The sequence below is a fragment of the Protopterus annectens genome, chromosome 3.part1 (assembly GCF_019279795.1).
Source record: "Protopterus annectens isolate FY-2018-M chromosome 3.part1, PAN1.0, whole genome shotgun sequence".
NCBI classification, from domain to species: domain Eukaryota; kingdom Metazoa; phylum Chordata; order Ceratodontiformes; family Protopteridae; genus Protopterus; species Protopterus annectens.
The window spans coordinates 1,881,407,625-1,881,428,574 of NC_056732.1; the positions used below are offsets into that span (position 1 = coordinate 1,881,407,625).

Here is a 20,950-nt window from a genome sequence, read left to right on the forward strand (position 1 = left end):
TGGGTGGATACATTCAAGTATACTAAGGTCACGCCATACCTCATCCACACATTTTGCTTAGGCAATATGCTGCTCTGCTGCCTCAAATCCCCACTTGGACATTGGAACAAGTCTCCCCTAGGAGGATACCTACTAGGAATTATTTATTGCCCTGTTATTTTTTCCCTTGGGACCTGCCTGGAGTGGATACATTCAATATACTAAGGTCACCTACCTCATCCACACATTTTTGCTTAGGCAATATACTGCTCTAACTGCTCAAATCCACTTTGAGACATTGGAACAAGTCTCCCCAGAGGATACTAAGAAAGTATGTGTGTGTGATTTGTGCTTGGGCCTCCACTGAGTTAGAGACTCTATGTATTTGTTAGTTATTCAGAAGCTATCTCCCTGCCAGGACAGCCAGCAGCCCTAGACACTTTCTCTCTATCTCCCATCCACTTCTCTCCCCATCCTCTTCCCATGGGTTTCACCAGTTTTCCTTATTTTGTATCCCACTCAGCCCCTAGACCTACCTAGATTGGCCTAGGTGCATTCTCTGCATTGACCTCTAGAGGGCGCCCTCCCCACTGTCACGTACTTTCTCTTCACTCTATTTCTTTACTCTGCCAATATCTTCATTCTCTACTTTCCCATCCATATTATATATAGGGTATTCCTTCACCGCCACTACTGCCTGCCACCTACTTACTCTCCTCCTAATCTTTGCTCCACTGAGTAAGGCTCTCAGATCCTCCTGGAGTTCTTCCGCCTGTCAGATTTAAGCCTTGCGGGCTCACTCCGCCCCCTACCCTGCCCCCAAATTCTAACACCCGCCCCCAGTGCATCTAGCTATATACCTCTTGTTTCCACACCCACTTTTCTCTACACTGCCAATCACCCTCCAACACCGTGTCACACCCCATCAGCCTATTATCCAATTTCAAACCACTCCACAGGCACTAAGCATCACTTCAATACATCCCACTTCTAACACACTCACTCACCTATCTACCCTAATAATACCCAGCCTCTACTCCCACATCTCTTTCTTACACTACTTTAGTAAAATCCTTCTTATCCCTTCCACTATATCATGTCATATATATTGACAATTGCATCACTCACTTCTAGTAACCCTATCAACATGCCTACATATGTCTCTTTATTATTCCATCCTATGTCTTCTATCACTTTCTCTTAAACTATCATACCCATCACCCTCACCCAACCTGTCATTTCTTACCACCCACAACTTTACCACACTTACTTACCACCTGAATACCCCTACTCCCACAATCACACTATCCCATCTCTCCCCATCTTCACCCAATAACACAGCTCCTCACCTTCTCATTTAAACTTCTCACCCCTCAGAAATACTCTCTCTCCCACAACAAATAAACACCACTTAATCATCTCAGATGACCCAAACCATCTTAATACTTAATCAACTATCTTTCAAACCCCATCTTCCATCTCTTCATCTGCCTATTATCTGGTGATGTTCACCCTAACCCCGGCCCCTCCTCCTCCTCCTCCTCCCCACATTGAAGCCCTATATACTTTTACTTCTCTAAACTCACAAAGTATAGTGAGTTGAAAGTCCCCCACCCTCCACGCATGGCTCACACATAACAAACCTGATATACTATCTATTTCTAGAAATCACAGTTGAAGCCCTCCATAAGAGATTCTGGAAATAACTCCACCCAGCTACTCAATCATTAGAAAGAGACAGGACCCAAAAAGAAAGGAGGTGGAGTTACCCTCCTTATTCCTCCGCCTTTGCTAGTTACCCCATATAATAAACCTACCCCAACATTTAACAATGCTGAACTACTCCTCTCTCCTCCAAATTAACAAACACAAAGAACATTTGCCTAGCATCCCTCTACATTCCTCCAGGTGACAATATTTTCTACACTTGAAAAGCATCCCTCTCTGGGCTCTCTGATAATATTAACAATGAAACCATAATTCTTGGAGATGTCAATATTAACTGGGCCTCCATCCAGTCTCCAACCAACCCTCTAACATCAATTCATATACAACTTCTCCCAGCTAATCAACACCATAACTCACTTCCCTTCTAAAGACCCTCCAGTGGCACCATCCTTGACTGGGTCCTAGTGTCACACCCCACTATTTTACAAGCAGCGGTACTCTTCCGACCCTCTTGGTGATCACCTGCCCACTTTCACCCAATCGACTCCTGCATCTCTAATCGCACCCATAACTACATCACTACCCGCAATGACAAATACTTTAACCCTTCAATTTTCATTGATTCCCTGAAAACTATCAATTGGAACAACCTAAAAACGCTGCCCCTAGAAGAAGCTGTTACCCTTTTTAACTCCACATTTCTAGGAATACTTGATTCCCAAGCCCCTCTAAGAACAAAAAGAATAAAAACTAACACAGCCCCCTGGCTAACCAAAACTACTCTCTACCATGAGGCTTAGAGACAAAGCCTGGGGACTCTATCTGAGAAACAAGACACCAGACAAACATATTGCATATAAAACCCTTCGTAATAAAGTAAAAAATCTAATAATCTCTGATAGACAAAACATACTTCCTCACACTCCAGAACAACAATAAAACCAACCCCCAAAGATTCTGGAAGGGAATTTCCACCCTCCTCAACCCCAGCAAACCACCCACCCTACCCCAGACCCAAACATCCAAGACCTAGACTTAGCTATTCAGTTTAACTCCTTTTCATCGACTCTATTAGTAAACTCACCTCTTCCTTCTCATCCTCCCCCACCATACAACACACCCTCCTCCTATCACAATCAACCCTACCCCCATCTCCACTTCACATGACCCATCTTCCACCTCTTCCACTACTATTACTTCCCCATCAACTGAACCCTTCTCAAACTCACCATCTCCACTTCCCTCTCTTTTCACTTTAAAACCTGTATCTACTACCACTATTAAGAAACTCCTCCAGAAATTAAAGCCATGTACTAATGCCCCTGATAATATTCCCTCTTATTTCCTACACATAGCTGCAGATGCCATTGCTCATCCCATTAGCATTCTAATAAACCGCTCCATCCAAGAATGCACCGCTCACACTGTGGAAGCAAGCATTCATTATCCCCCTTCATAAAGGAGGCAACAACTGCAACATCAATAATTTTCGTCCTATTGCTATTCTATCCCCCATTTCAAAACTTCTGGAAAAGTGTGTTCACCTCCAACTCTTGCCACATCTCTTAGATAACAACCTGCTAACCCCTACTCAACATGGATTCAGGCCAAACCATAGTACCATGACTGCCCTCTTATCCTTTCTTGAGACTGTCAATAAAGCACGTGATACTGGACACATTGTCTCTACCCTACTTCTTGACCTATCCAAGGCCTTTGACACCATCTCACACAACCTGCTTTTAACTAAACTATCAAAACTCAACCTCTCTCCCTCTACCATAAATTGGTTTTCTAGCTATCTGTCAAATAGACACCAAGCAGTCAGATGGAAGAAAGCTACTTCATTCATTAGCACCCCACTGGTGTTCCCCAAGGATCTATTCTGGGCCCCCTCCTCTTCAATATATTTGTCAATGACTTTCATCAATCTATCCCTTTGCAAACATCATTCAATATGCAGATGACTCTACAATTATCTGCTCTGCCATCTCCCTCACTGCTCCAAAAACTTACTCAGCAAGCCTTTTCAATAACTGAACACTGGATGAAAATAAACCACTTAGCACTCAATGCCTCCAAACAAAACTTATGGTTTTCACCCTTCCAAAGCTGCCTCCCTTCAATACCAACCTTCACAATTACCAGCCTAAATAACACACCCCTAGATCTAGTCTCTGGAACTAAGCTATTAGGAGTACTAATTGACAATAGACTTAGTTACAATTCCCATCTACTACTAAATATAAAACCCATCAAAAACTAGGCACGCCCACCGCCAGAACCAATACCTTACAAATTCCTCCAAATCGCACTCGCTTCCTCTTTTCTCATTCCTCCCTTCTATGGTGCTCCATTACTGACTAATCTTCAGGCCTCCTTAAAAACAACTTTCTTCCTGCTATAACAAAATAGCCAAATTCGCTAACAGCCACAGGTCCTCAACCCACCATTGTTCTTCCTTCAAAAATTAAACTGGCTTGAATTACCAAACCAGCTTACATATATTCAGTTGACTTTCGCTCATAAGCTCATTTCCAGTCCTTCTCTTTGTCCCTCTGTCTTCTGCCTTCAGAATGCACCTACCTAACAGAGTCTTTAAGGTCTAACAACCAAAATCTATTAATAGTACACAAACCATGTCATCCCCCAGGCAAACACTTATTATCTTTTAACCTTGCCCGACTATGGAACTCACTTCCTCCATCCATCTGTACTATTACTAACAAATACATGTTCAAAAATCACTTCATACATATCTAATATCCCAATGGGATTGTTCTTGCTCCCTCCTCATAGATCTGCAACATTCCATCTCCCCTCACACTCACCCTACTAAAGCTTATGTTTCCATACTATAGTTATTTAACTAAGACCCTCTGAGCTTCCTCTTCAATAACTCCTGATTGCTTATCTCAATACTGTTCTTATTTCTGAATGTTCTCAAATTTATGCCTAAATGTATTAATGTTTTAACTCTACTGTGTATAATTGTCTAGTAGTTTTAGCATCTACTTAATTCTGTCTATATCACAGTTTTTCTCCCCATCTTTGAATGTTTTCTCAAATTCAAGCCTAAATGTATTAATTTTTATCTCTACTCTGTATAATTATATTGTAGTTAATGTATGTACCTAATTTTTGTCTATATTGGAGCTTTTCTCCCAGGACTCCATTGAAAACGGGTTCTTTTGGCCCAATGGACTATCCTGGTAAACCAACTGCAAATAAATAAATAAATAAATAAATAAGTTTATACACATGCAAGTGATTGTACAGGGCTTTAGTGCAAGTATTGGCATATTTACCACTTCCAGCTGGGGTGGGATTTGGAATGCATTTATACCGTTACCTAGGAGGGTATAGTTTACTTTGATGAAGGTTTTCAGTCTGATTACACCCTTTGTAAGTTCTGCTGTTAGTGCCAGCTCAAAGGTGAGTGATTTGTGGTCAGTTTTAACTAATGAGGGTCCGACAGTTATGGCAGTGCACCTGTTTGACATGTTGGTGAGCACCAGATCTAGAATGTTTGTTCCTCTTGTCGGGGTATAGACAATTTGTTCCAGGGCATTTGAGTTAACAAAATCCAGGAACTTTTGTTAGGGCTAGAGCAGGTTTCCCAGTTGATGGTTGGATAATTGAAATCCCCCATAACCAAAGTGTACAAGAGTATTTGGATTGACTCCAGTTTGGCCAAGTAGGCTTCATGCATGTCATGACCTATGGATGGGAATCTATAACTGACTATGACTTGAATGGGAGTTTTACCCACAGCAACCTGAACTTGGAGTAATTCCATGGAGTTGTCCAGGATAAATAGACAGGAGGTGAATTTATCTCTAATATAGGTAGAAACACCTCCTCCTTTGGTTCTCATACATTCGTTTTGCTGTCTGAAGGTGTGGAAGCCATTGTAGCTTTGCAAGGCCGGGGTACTCTCTGAGGCCTTGAACCAGGTTTTTGTGACTGCACAGACATCTACATCTTCCAGTGATAGTGCACACCCTGGAAGCACTTCTATTTGGTCTAAGCTCCTATTTTGTTATAATTGGCAAATTTTACATTGGTAAATTTGTTTTCGAGACCTTGCCTAAAAAAGGCACTATTGGGCATGCAAGAGCCTTTGCCAGCAGCTAAAGCCTAGCGGTGCCAGGTGAAAACCATCTCTGGAAAAGCAGTGAGGTTTTGTCAACCTTGACTTCACAGCCTGACAGAAACTGGATCCCCTTTAAATGACACCAAAAACTAAGCCAATTATTGAAATAAATGTGCTTATATTGTGGCATCATTCTAGGTGAGGGTAGTATTCTGCTCAGTGCTAGGGACATACCTGCCTGGGACATGTACTCAGAGATCTCAATCATTTCTCTCTTCATATAGTATAAGGAGGTATGTCTCAGGTTGTTCACACCAACATGAACTATGACAGAGTCATAATGGTACTTATTGTAGAGATGTGAGTGCATGCGTGATCTGATGAATCCTGCCATGACTGTGACTTTCTCAAAGTCAAAGTACACTTATATAGATCAAAACAGAGGGAAAAGTGTGCATCACTGCATGAAATTTCAGTCTTCAGGCTCATACCATAAAAATGACAGTTTACAGAAGAAAGATTAAATTAATAGAAAAAATAAATAATAAAAATAAAAATCACCGTAAGCTATTAAAAATAAATAAAGTAAAAAATGAAAGCTTTTTTACAGAGAAATAAAACAAATGCAACAACAACAGGAACAGACTCGGTAGAAATATAAGGATATATAAAAACAGTACTATGAATAAATAAAGAGGCACACATGTAAAACTTACCCACCACCAATATATGCCACAAACTTACAGTTTACAGGTTTCACAGTGCAGATAGGGACATATAAAGTGAGCTATGCAGAGACTTATGTAAATAACAATGACATATTGCACATAAATATTGTTTTACCCATTTAACAGCTTAGGCAATGGGCTTGTTCTTCAGCAGTCTGATAGCACATGGGAAGAAGCTGTTATGGTATCTGGATGTCCTGCAGCTAATGGTTTTGTGGGTCTTCCTTGTTGGCAGGAGGTTGGACAGTCCATAAGCATAAGCCGGATCGTGTATATCCCTCAATAGTTTTTGGACTCTACCATTGTGCTTTGTCCTCTTCTTGTCCAACCTGGTGGGTGGGACATCCGTGTTTCTCACTATGGAGTCTCCAATGATAAGAACATTTGATTTTGAGTGTTACACTTTACGGGCTTGGTAGGTGAGACACTGGTGTCACTATGTGTCCTAGATGCTGTGGGAACTGTGTTAGTTGGAGGTCTCTTGGTAAGTTTTTAAGAGAACTTCTGCATATGTTGATTTTTGTGTTTGATGCATACTATGTGCATGAGTAGTGGTACTATGTACATCAGTAGTGGTGGGTGGGCTGACAACTTCTTCAGTGTTACTGTTTTGAGTGTGAAGATTCCTGGTATAGATACATCTCATGCTCTCTGTACTAGAGTGAGTTATGAGTAGTGGGTTGTCAGTGTACATGAGGCAATTGCTACACTGGAGACCCACGTCAACAAGGTTGACAGGAGAAGCAAGGGTAGTCCAACGGGGGGGGGTGCTGCTTGGGACTGATCAAGGTGATGCTCAGGGGATGGATATTTCTGCTGGTTTTTTTTTTTTTGCTGGTGGTTTAATACGTTACAGCTCACAAGCAGTATTACTTAGACTGGAGAAGTCCGATTTATCTACCTGGTTATGGCGCACAGCTGCTCGGTAGTGTATGGAGCCGCACAAAGTGCAAACAAGCAGAAACCTGCTCAAAGACGGGGCTTAAATACCAGAAGCCAAACACTAGTAAGAAAAACCTGTAAAAAGGTTTGAAAGGACCAATGAGGATCTTTACTCCAAACCCTAGACCAATTACCCTTCACCAGACAGGTTCCAATCAGCACAATCCTCTCATTAGAGTGAAAGGCCCTTTACAATCCAAGATGCCCTGGAAAATGTGTTCTCAATAAACAGCCACTGCAAACATAACCAGATGCAGCAAACCTATATCTGGACTATGCTACAGTTACTAACTAACAGGAACACTAGAGACTACTTAACACAGCAGAAAAATAACAGTGAGACACTAAAAAACATTTTAAACAGCAGAAAACAGCTAGGAGACTCTCAAGAATATTTCAAACAGCAAACAAATCAGTTATTTTAACACTGCTTGTCAGGAAAAGCAGAACAAGCAGAACAGACTGCTATGCAACACTGAAAGGTACCAGCAAATACTTAACAAACAGTAAACATAGCAAAAAGAGCTTTCCTAAAAGTGAACACAGCAAAAAAAAAAAAAAAAAAAAAAAACAATTTACCAGGCACAATAAGGTAGACAATGATATACCACAGTGCAGGTTAGTACACAGTATATTAATACAGTATTAAAGTAGGAAGCAGACAATAAAAAGTGCAGTAAAATAGTATAAGCAAGAAAAAAAAAACAGGCAACTTACATTTTTTGGGAAACTCATAAGTGTCTAGTCATCTGGTATTTCAGCTCAGAGTTGTGGAGGGTAGCCCACCTCAGTTCAGCTTGGTACAAACAGGCAGAAACCTGCTCAAATGCAATGCCTAAATACCAGCATGTAAAAACTTAAAAAAAAAATTAAAAAGTTTCAAAATGACCAATGAGGATGCTTACTCCAAGCATTAGACCAACCACCCTTTATCAAACAGGTTCCAATCAACACACTCCTCTCACTAGAATGCAGAAAACCCCCTTCCAATCCAAGATGGCCTGGAAAATGTGCTCAGAACAAACAGCCACTACAAACACACCCATATGCAGCAAACCTGTATCTGGACTATGCTACAGCTACTAGCTACCCTAGTGTCAGTAGAGAATGTTTAACACAGCAGAAAAAATAGCAGTGAGATACTAAACATCTTTAAAACAACAGAAAAACAGCAGGAAGACTAAAGAATGTTTTACACAGCTAAGAAACCAGTTATTTTAACACGGCTTGGTGGGAAAACCAGTACAAGCAGAACAGATTGCTTTACAACAGTGAAAGATACCAGCAAATAATTAACAGTAAAACATAGCAAAAAGAACTTTGCAAACAGTGAAAACAGCAATAAAATATGATTTATCAGGCACTCTAAGGCAGATAATTGCAGTACAACAGTGCAGTTTACTACACAGTATTTAAATACAGTATTAAAGTAGGCGGCAGACAATAAAAAGTACAGTAAAACAGTATAAACAAGCAAAAAATGGCAACTTAGGTAGATTAGATAGAGAGAATGAAAGATAGATAGAGAGATAGATAGGTAGATAGATACATAGATAGCTATGGGGGGATTGAATGTTGTTGATTCCCCCTTTAGTCGACATCTGTTTAGTCAATAAAATTTAGTCAGCTACACAGTTGGTTAACAGCTGTGTGAGATCAAAGACTTCTCATGTTTGGGAAATATGCCATGACCCCGACATTCTTTGATCTCACAGTTACTATATGGTGCACGTAGGCTGGCCCCCTTGCAAAAAAACTATGTTTTAGGCTGTTTTAAAAATGTTGTGTTACATGCGCCAAAAATTTCTGCTTAGCATACATATACATGGCTCTACTAAATATAATCAATAGACACAAATACCGACAGGGCCTAACTTTGACAACAAATGTTGGCAAAATAAACCTCGATATCTACTGCGGTATGTGCTGGGCAATAACCTCAGCACATGCAAAACTAAAAGGGATGAAACAATAAAAAAAAACATTATTTGCAGGGGTGAAAGCTACCCTGCACCCACACCATCTGCTAGCTATGTATTCTAACTCTGAGATCCCAGAATACTGGGGAAGGGCATATTCTCCAAACCCAGGAATTGTGCAGTCTTGTACACCTGTCAGCCATATACTTAACTGACCAATTTGTGTCACTGAACAGATTTTTACTAAAAACATGTCTGACCATTTTGTCACCCTCATCTCTCCCTCTCTCTGTCTCTCTCTTCTAGATATATATATATATATATATATATATATATATATATATATATATATATATATATATATATCTATATACAGCGAGAGAGAGAGAGAGAAACTCTCGCGCGCACACACACACACACACACACACACACACACACACACACACGCACGCAGATATAAATAGATAGATAGATAGATAGATAGATAGATAGATAGATAGATAGATAGATAGATAGATAGATAATGTTCATTTATATATTTGGAAGGCAACAGTGAACAGTTAGGATTTTGACAGCTGTTTGAGTGACACTAAGTTATTGTCTTTGACAACTAGGATTAGGAGAGGACAATCAGACCTAGACACAGGATCCATGTTAGAATTTGTTTTTGAACTTCAATATGAATAGAGTAAATGCTCTGGTGTTGCAAAGACAGCCGTTATTGGTGATGCACCATGTAATCATTTGTTCCTGTGCATTAGATAATATCCCAGCAGGGTACTAGTGCAAAGCAGAGAACCATTCCTGAAATGAATTCAGTGCATCACAGGATGCACATTCACATGTGGGTATGTGTGTGGGTTTGTTTAGGGGGGTCTGGTGTGTAATACTTGAAGTAATCGAGTGTAGCTTAGTGAATGAGTTTTATGGTGAGATTCTGAATATTCTGATTTTCAAGTACTTGGAAATCAAGTTATTATTATTATTTGTGAGAGTGTTCGTTGACATAATAATTTACAAAATGCATGTCGAAGATGAGGCAGACATTATTTCAAGCTAAATATCACGTGTTAAGGCAAACAAAACAGAGGAATTTTAACTTTCACTGCAGACACGTGTCAAGCAAATTTATTGCTAGAAATAATATTCAGATGTTATAAAACAAAGAGATATCCACACCACTCTTTGAATCTGTATTTAATTTTTACTAAAATCTTGCACTGATAGTGTTGCTAATTTCTACATCTATATTTTATTTCAGGAAATGCTTAAACTATCCATCATAGATATGATTACAGTTGCAAGCATTCTGCTGATAGACTTTTTTCGTGGGCTTTTTGTAAGATTCCTGAGTGACTGTTGGTGTTGGGATCTGGAAACAAATTTGTAAGTAATTTTTATCTACATGCAAAATTGTTTTATTAATGTATGATGCATGGAGACATAAATTATTGCAAGTCATATAACTTTCATGAGATGTTTGACACTTTGGATACGACTGAAAGTTTAACTTTATAATCATTGTTTTCCATATACCTCTGACTTTGCAAAAACTCTGAGATACTAACAGGATCCAATGAAAGGTGCTATGAACCTCCTTACTGGACAGAGCTCCTGGGAATGAAGCAAGACTAGTTGTACACTGATAATCATTGCCTGAATATTTTAATTCCCATTTGAAGTAAAAATAAAACTCTGGAGCCCCAGACAAACCTACAATGTTCTGGCACTACTCTAAGGCTAACAGCCTACTATTAAGAGATAATAGGACAACATTTCAAGCCCTCTTAAACCCTGACAACACTGCTGCCTACATGGAACTAGTCACCGAAATCCCTATATAAGCATGTTAATAGATGAATATTGGTACAGAATTAACTCAAAAAGTAAGCCACCATATAGTGGAAACATAACATCAATAGTTTCAAATGACCAATAAATGCCCAAGCATTAGACCAACCCCCCTTTATCAAACAGGTCCAATCACAACCTTACTGAACCAGTCCTACATCAGAGAATGTTTAACACAGCAGAAAAAATAGCAGTGAGATACTAAACATGTTTAAAACAACAGAAAAACAGCAGGAAGACTAAAGAATGTTTTACACAGCTAAGAAACCAGTTATTTTAACACGGCTTGGTGGGAAAACCAGTACAAGCAGAACAGATTGCTTTGCAACAGTGAAAGATACCAGCAAATAATTAACAGTAAAACGTAGCAAAAAGAACTTTGCAAACAGTGAAAACAGCAATAAAATATGATTTATCAGGCACTCTAAGGCAGACAATTGCAGTACAACAGTGCAGTTTACTACACAGTATTTAAATACAGTATTAAAGTAGGCGGCAGACAATAAAAAGTACAGTAAAACAGTATAAACAAGCAAAAAATGGCAACTTAGGTAGATTAGATAGAGAGAACGAAAGATAGATAGAGAGATAGGTAGATAGATAGATAGATAGCTATAGGGGGATTGAATGTTGTTGATTACCCCTTTAGTCGACATCTGTTTAGTCAATAAAATTTAGTCAGCTACACAGTTGGTTAACAGGTGTGTGAGATCAAACACTTCTCATGTTTGGGAAATATGCCATGACCCCAACATTCTTTGATCTCACAGTTACTATATGGTGCACGTAGGCTGGCCCCCTTGCAAAAAAATGATGTTTTAGGCTGTTTTAAAAATGTTGTGTTACATGCGCCAAAAATTTCTGCTTAGCATACATATACATGGCTCTACTAAATATAATCAACAGACACAAATACCGATGTGCCTAACTTTGACAACAAAATGTTGGCAAAATAAACCTCGATAACTAACCGTGCATGTGCTGGGCAATAACCTCAGCACATGCAAAACTAAAAGGGAACAAACAATAAAAAAAAATCAGTATTTGCAGGGGTGAAAGCTACCCTGCACCCACACCATCTGCTAGCTATGTATTCTAACTCTGAGATCCCAGAATACTGGGGAAGGGCATATTCTCCAAACCCAGGAATTGTGCAGTCTTGTACACCTGCCAGCCATATACTTAACTGACCAATTTGTGTCACTGAACAGATTTTTACTAAAAACATGTCTGACCATTTTGGTCACCCCTCATCTCTCCCTCTCTCTGTCTCTCTCTCTCTCTTTCTAGATATATATATATATATATATATATATATATATATATATATATATATATATATATATATATATATCTATATACACACAGAGAGAGAAACACACACACACACACACACACACACACACACACACACACACACACACACACACACACAGATATAAATAGATAGATAGATAGATAGATAGATAGATAGATAGATAGATAGATAGATAGATAGATAGATAATGTTCATTTATATATTTGGAAGGCAACAGTGAACAGTTAGGATTTTGACAGCTGTTTGAGTGACACTAAGTTATTGTCTTTGACAACTAGGATTAGGAGAGGACAATCAGACCTGGACACAGGATCCATGTTAGAATTTGTTTTTGAACTTCAGTATGAATAGAGTAAATGCTCTGGTGTTGCAAAGACAGCCGTTATTGGTGATGCACCATGTAATCATTTGTTCCTGTGCATTAGATAATATCCCAGCAGGGTACCAGTGCAAAGCAGAGAACCATTCCTGAAATGAATTCAGTGCATCACAGGATGCACATTCACATGTGGGTATGTGTGTGGGTTTGTTTAGGGGGGTCTGGTGTGTAGTACTTGAAATAATCGGCAGTGAAGCTTTAGTGAATGAGTTTTATGGTGAGACTTCTGAATATTCTGATTTTCAAGTACTTGAAATCAAGTTATTATTATTATTTGTGAGAGTGTCTGTTGAATACAATAATTTACAAAATGCATGTCGAAGATGAGGCAGACATTATTTCTGCTGCAAATATCACGTGTTAAGGCAAACAAAACAGAGGAATTTTAACTTTCACTGCAGACACGTGTCAAGCAAATTTATTGCTAGAAATAATATTCAGATGTTATAAAACAAAGAGATATCCACACCACTCTTTGAATCTGTATTTAATTTTTTACTAAAATCTTGCACTGATAGTGTTGCTAATTTCTACATCTATATTTTATTTCAGGAAATGCTTAAACTATCCATCATAGATATGATTTTCACAGTTGCAAGCATTCTGCTGATAGACTTTTTTCGTGGGCTTTTTGTAAGATTCCTGAGTGACTGTTGGTGTTGGGATCTGGAAACAAAATTTGTAAGTAATTTTTATCTACATGCAAAATTGTTTTATTAATGTATGATGCATGGAGACATAAATTATTGCAAGTCATATAACTTTCATGAGATGTTTGACACTTTGGATACGACTGAAAGTTTAACTTTATAATTATTGTTTTCCATATACCTCTGACTTTGCAAAAACTCTGAGATACTAACAGGATCCAATGAAAGGTGCTATGAACCTCCTTACTGGACAGAGCTGCTGGGAATAAAGCAAGACTAGTTGTAGACTGATAATCATTGCCTGAATATTTTAATTCCCATTTGAAGTAAAAATAAAACTCTGGAGCCCCAGACAAACCTACAATGTTCTGGAACTACTCTAAGGCTAACAGCCTACTATTAAGAGATAATAGGACAACATTTCAAGCCCTCTTAAACCCTGACAACACTGCTGCTTACATGGAACTAGTCACCGAAATCCCTATATAAGCATGTTAATAGATGAATATTGGTACAGAATTAACTCAAAAAAAGCAAGCCACCATAGTGGAAACATAACATCAATAGTCTGTATAACAGAACAATGAAAATCAGGGCAAACATTAGGATGTGTAGCACCCAGCAGGATAAAAGCACTCTCTTCAAGCTAAATAAACAACTCTAAGGACAAATAAAATCAATCAAAGCTACATCTGAGGTAGACTTGGACTCCCAGCCCAAGGACAGCCACAAGGAAACCTTCGCTATGTCTGCAACCTCAAAGGCAATACACAATTGTGTGCAGAGCTCATTGTAAATGGAGTCACCTATACTGAGCCACAACCAGAAGATGAAAAGTTAATATTGGCAACCCAGGACAGTGGACTACGTACACGTTGGTTCACAAAGTCCATTGAACATGTGGGAGAAACAGACAAATGTAGGTTTTGTAAAATTGAATCGGAAACAGTCGCACACCTTGTTGTTGGGTGTGATATACTGATGGCAGAAGGACTGTATACTGAAAGGCATAATAATGTGGAAAGACTGTTACATTGGGGATTGTGCAAACATTATAATATTGAAGTAGCTGAGAAGTATAAATCAGATATAGTAGTTCATGAAAAGAAGACAAAAGTAGCATTGATCATTGAAACTGCTACACCCAGTGACTACAGTGTCATGTACAGAGAGAGACACAAAGTCATAAAATACCAGGATTTACCAGCAGAAACAAGGGCAATGTGGACGAATGATACCCAGACAGTTCCAATAGTAGTAAGAGCATTGGGTCTAATAAAAAAGAACTTACAAATCGTACTTAAGATATGTTACTGATACATGTAACCCCTTACGAATTGCAGAAAGAGTCAATATTGGGCGCATCACAGGTGCTTCGAAGAGCACCTCTGGCTGACATCAAAGATTGAAACAATGCTAATTTCATGAACTTTAATCAGACTTTGACTTAGGAATGGGGTCCATTCCCATCATGGTATTAGAAACCCAAAAGACTTGCAGAAATTAAAAAGGTGAGCCAGACGATATAGCAAACCTACTGGCAGACAAATTCATCTCCAACTTTAGCCCTCTCTCCTCTTCAACCTATTGTCAGGAAATGCCATCAAATATAACTACCCCTGCTATAAGTAAGGAACAGGTCCTAAATGGTCTCTCTAAGGCCAAGACCAATGTATTGATGGGCCAAGATACTTTCCCAGGATGCCTTCTAAATAGTATGAATCATGACCCATAAAGTCCTCTGGAATTGCTATTTAACCATAGCCTCCAAACAGACTACATGCCTCATGAATGGAGAACAGCAACCATGATTCTTCAGCTCAAAGGCAAACCATCTACAGACCCTAGAAACTACAAACCCATAAGTCTCAGTGGTCTCATAGGCAAAGCCATGGTAATGATCAGTAATGACACAAGAAATCTCCAGACACTGGGCCCAACCCAGTTTGGGCTCATCAAGGATAGGCCATGCCTACTCAACCTGGTGGACCTCTTTGAGAAGGTCACCAAACAATGGATGAGGGCAAAATGGTTCACACTGCCTTGACCTGGTGAAGCCATTTGACATAATACTCCACTTGGACATTGTTGACAGCTTCTGGGTGATTTCTCCTGCCCACCTGGTGAATCTGGGCATACTGGGACAATGCAGGAAACTGCCCCATGTACACAGACACCCCTCTCCTCATACCACCAAACACTAGAACCTGCAAGAGATGCACTTACATAGCCAAACTGGAAGCAGAGCTCTCTCCAGCCAAGATTGTGCTAGACAGTCAAGAGGAAAGGTTAACACCCACACAACACCTCAAACAACATATAGTCCTTCAAAACCCACACCACCAAAACCCACACATAGCAACACAAAACCCACATATGCAGAGACTGTTAACATTAATCTGACCAAGCAACAAGGACCTCCAATGTGGCAAACAAACACCACCTCCAAACACAACCAAAGTGTCACATAGCTCCCAACACCAGTGTGCCACCCAACAGCAGCCCATAAGGCAAGACAATGTACCCATCACTTTTGTCATAGGTGACTCTATAGTCAGGCACATTGATGTCCCACTCACCAGGCTGACCAAGGAGAAAATTACAGTTAGCTGCCTGTCGGGTGCCAGGATCCGCCACATAACACATGCACTCAAGTCACTCCACAACAGGTACAAATATGACTCTGTCACTGTCCATGTTGGTGTGAATGACTTCAGATGTACCTCCCTGGACTACATGAAAAGAGACATGGAAGAGCTCTCGGATAATGTAGCCCAGGCAGGTATGATCCTAGCCCTGAGTAGCATCCTGTCATCGCCCAGAATGATACCACAGTATGAGGACAAAATGATTGACTTCAACAATTGGCTAAGCTTCTGGTGTCATTTAAAGGGGATCCAGTATCTGTCTGCTGGGACGACATGCTCAACAAACCACGATGCTTTGCAAGAGATGGTTTGCACCTGTTGCCCCTGGAATTCAGGTTACTGGCTAAGGCTCTTGCCACTTCTATAGTGCCTTTTTTAGGCAAGGTTCAAAGGACAAAACTACCACCATAACGGGTACAAGCAAGCAAAATCTGATGGTAATGCTACTCAATGCTAGAAGTCTAAATCTCAAGATGCACTTTCTTGAGGCTCTCCTAAAAATGGAGAACATCGATATCTGTGCAGTAACTGAGATCTGGTTCAAAGCTCCAGAGAGCACACCTGCAATACCAGGATACAACTCATACCACACTTTTCGACTACCAAACCAGGACCGAAACACTAAAGGTGGAGGAGTGTCCATATTCACCAAGGATATTCACACATCCAGGCTTGTTGCCAAACAATATACATCTGAAATTCTCCAGGTGCAACTAACACTGGGTAAGACTGCAATACAAATTGTAGCTTGCTACAGATCCCCCACCATGCCCCAAGATTCTCACTTCACCTTTCTAAACATATCGGAAAATATTAAAATACAACCAAACACCCTAATACTGGGTGATTTCAACTACCCTGCCATTAACTGGGAAAACTACTCCTGTACCAACACCTTTGCTCAGTGGTTCTTGGAATTCATAAATTCCAACACCCTAGAGCAACTAATCCATAGTCCCACCAGGGGTACCAATATTCTAGACCTGGTGATTACCAACATGGGAGATCGATGCTTCACACCAGTGGTCACCCCTTCGTTGGTCAGATCAGACCATAAGCTAATCACCCTTGACATCCACATCCCACTCCCACCCCCTTTTAAGGAAGCCTATGTAAAAAACTTCTCCAAGGCCAACTTCATGCTTCTCAAGTCAGAAGTAACAAACTTCATGACACCCATGCAGATGGGAACTGGAAGTTCAACTGCTGAATGCTACACTAAGGTGCTGTATGAGCACATTCACTCGTGCATGGACTGAGCCATCCCAAACAGAACCAAGATGCTGTCTTCTAAAAAAAGGAAGCCAATCTTGTGGTCATCTGCCATAAACAAGCTGTACAACAGAAGGAAGAGAAACTGTTGCAGAAAAGAGGAAGAACCCAAGATACAAAAAACTCCCTCACCAGCCTCAGTCGAAAGCTGAGATCCCTCATAAAATCTTTCAAAGCTAGTTATGAAAACAAAATTGCCAACATTTCCAAAGACAACCACAAAGCATTCTATAGCTATGTCAAGAATCTAAATAGCAATGCGCAGATCTGCTCTAAGCTACAGCAAAATGGCACTAGATATACTGATCCCAAGGATATTGCCAATATCCTGTCAGATAGATTCAGTGCCAGTTTCACCCCCCCTCTCTGCCCCGAAAGGGCCCATCTAAATACCAAAAGAATGCCAAATTTCAGTAATCATGGTCACTCAGGTAAAAAACGCACTCTCCAAAGCCAAGAATACAGCATCCATGGGACTAAACAACATCCTGGGCTGTGTACTACATGAACTACAAAATGAACTGGCACCTCACCTATGTGTCATGTTTAATCATAGCCTCACCTCAGGCTTCATGCCCACAGAGTGGCGCAAAGCTACAGTCATCCCACTCCACAAGGGGGGATCCACTTTGGATCCCAGGAACTACTGTCCCATCAGTCTGATGAGCCTGATCTGCAAGGCCATTGAATGTATTATCATGGAACTTATAAACAAAGACATTGGCAACCTTCAAACCCTGGACCCCACCCAGTTTGGGTTCATGAAGGGCTGACCTTGCCTCCTGAACCTGATCAACTTCTTCGAATCAGTCTCCAGAGCCATGGATGAGGGTAAAGTGGTTCACACAGCCTACTTGGACCTCACCAAGGCTTTCAGCACTCTACCCCACTTTGGAATCATAGATAAACTTATTAAGCTGGGCATTAATCCCTACATCACTCGATGGGTTGCAAACTGGCTTACGGACAGAACACACATTGTAAAAGTATCCGACTCCAAATCTAGCTCCAGACAACTGACAAGTGGTGTACCGCAGGTTTCTGTCCTGGGACCACTGTTGTTTGGCATCTACTTCTCTGAAGTACACGCCAACACTAAGGGACTCTGGCTTACAATGTTCACAGATGACTGTAAGCTGGGAGCCATTACTGAATCCCCAAATGATGTGGATATACTACAAAATGGCCTTACCAAAACAGATGCCAGGTGCCAGAGACATGGGCTCAAGCTAAATGCCAAAAAATATATAGTTGTCCTCTTTGGGAAAAAACACATACCTGTGAACAACCACATAGGTGACAGTAAACTAAACACCGAAAGTGTGATAGGAGACCTAGGGACACAGGTGGACAGTGGTCTCACCTTTGGTAACCACATAGCCACAGCAGTTAGAAAAATCCTTCTATGTGGCACACCTCATCACTAAGGGCTTTTCATCCAGAAAAAAGGAGGGCATTGTCCCTCTGTACTCATCCCTCATTAGACCCATTATAGAATACAATGCACCATTTGGTATGTACCACACAAGACATCTGCAACAACTAGGAAGGCCGCAGAAATACCTCACAAAAAGAATCACAGGCCTAAAACAGATGCCTTATGCTGACTGTCTAAAGAAACTTCAACTACTCTATCGCATATTGCCTATGCAGAGGTGATCTCTGCCTAACATACAAGGTCATGTCAAATCCAGAGTTGTTGGACATGCTACACTTAAAGAAATCCCAATCCCTCTGAGCCACATACTCCAGGGATCTTAACCTTGTCATCACGATGAATAGAACATGCTGGAGGGAGAGGTTCCTGACACAGAGACTCCCCATACTCTGGAACAGGCTGCCCATACATGTCAGGCAGAGCGCCTCAATGGCCCTCTTCAAGAGGAACCTTGATGATTGGATGGAAGATAGGAAATTCACCCCAGGGATCACATCAGTAGCCCTGCTAGACAGGGGTCTAGGAAAGTAAATATTTGTGGGAACCAATAGCCAGGGAATTGTTATGGCTAGGCTTGTATAAGCCCTAGGGCCGATAGCCTAGTACCTACCTATGAACTCAGGAGGCAGGTATAAACCCTTATGTTACCCAGTGGATAGCCAACTGGAGCCCAGAACCAAGGAAGGAGAAGTACAGCTGGAGAGAGTTCAATCAGTGCCCTGGGCTGGAGAGAGTTCAATCAGTGCCCTGGGCTGGAGAGAGTTCAATCAGTACCCTGGGCTGGAGAGAGTTCAATCAGTGCCCTGGGCTGCCGGCCGATATGATGAACCACCATCCCACCAGCACCAAAAAACAACAAAAGCATTTCAGTGCAATAAGCCAATCAGTACTTTGCAGTTTGAACTACACTCCACCAGATCTTCATTCATTAAAGACCAAAAAATAAGAAGAATGGATGATCCTTCTACTGGCATACCAGCCAGGTGGCTAGATGCATGACATGCACCCCCTCCTGCCCCAGCTATTCAGGTCTCATTTCTGTGTCCTGCCCCAACCCTATTTTTATCATATTTTATTAAACAGATAGTTGCTACAGTTTATACCATGTCTGCACTCATGTTTTAGTTCTAAAATAATTATTTTTAAATTATAGCAATAGTTTATACCCTGCCTGCACAGATCACTACAGCACTCAGGTTTTAGTTGAAAAAAAATTACTTTTAAACTTTAACAAACTGCTTGCTACTATGTAGCAATCAGTTGCTACAGTTACAGTTTAGACCACACATGGACTGTTACAGTGCTCAGGCTTGACTGCAATGCAATGCCAGCTTTTAAATGTAAGTAAAGTATTGCATTAAAGAAAGCTTGGGATCAGCTGATTGCACTCCCCAAGCACTTTGAGTCCTGGGCAGTTGCCCCTTTCACCCAACCATAGCTATGCAGCTATGTTACTGCCAGGAAGTTAGAATTGGGGAGCAAACCTCTACAAAGAGGCTATTCACAGGCAGAGTGCCTCAGGGATTCAGTCCCAACACCGTTCCTTTTTAGCATCTACTTTTCTGAAGTCAAAGCCAATGTCATCGGCCTCTGGCTGACCAAATTTGTATATGATTGCAGATTAGAAGAAGTCATAGAATCCCCAACTGCCACGAATGGTCTCAAGGAAGGCCAACACAGACAAATAACTTGTGTAAGAGCCATGGACTAAAATTTAATGCCAAGAGACACTTAATATTACCCATTGGAAAGCCACCCACCCCCTATTAACTATCAAATTGAAAACACACCCCTAAGAGTTGACCCAGTAGTCAGAGAGTTGGGACACACATAAATAGTAATCTAACCTTTGACCATCATATGTCCAAAGCAGTGTGGAAATCATTCTATGCTGTGCAGCTTATAAGCAAAGTATGGAATCTAGATTCAAAGAGGTTATTATTCCACTGTATTCAACATTAATCAGACCTATCATTGAGTACATAATGTCCCCTTTTTTATGCACCTAACCAGACATATCCAACAATTGAAAATTCTACAGAGGTTCATCACTAAGATAATA

At 40.5% G+C, this 20,950-nt stretch overlaps 1 protein-coding gene across 1 annotated transcript in view; it reads left to right on the forward strand.

Annotated features, from left to right (window-relative positions):
- The window catches only part of TMC3 (transmembrane channel like 3), a 1,325,854-nt gene that overhangs the window by 657,598 nt on the left and 647,306 nt on the right, over positions 1 to 20,950 (forward strand). The window contains exon 14 of the mRNA XM_044067925.1: positions 13,433 to 13,561. Coding sequence (XP_043923860.1) covers positions 13,433 to 13,561 — 129 coding nt within the window. The remainder of the gene's footprint in view (positions 1 to 13,432; positions 13,562 to 20,950) is intronic.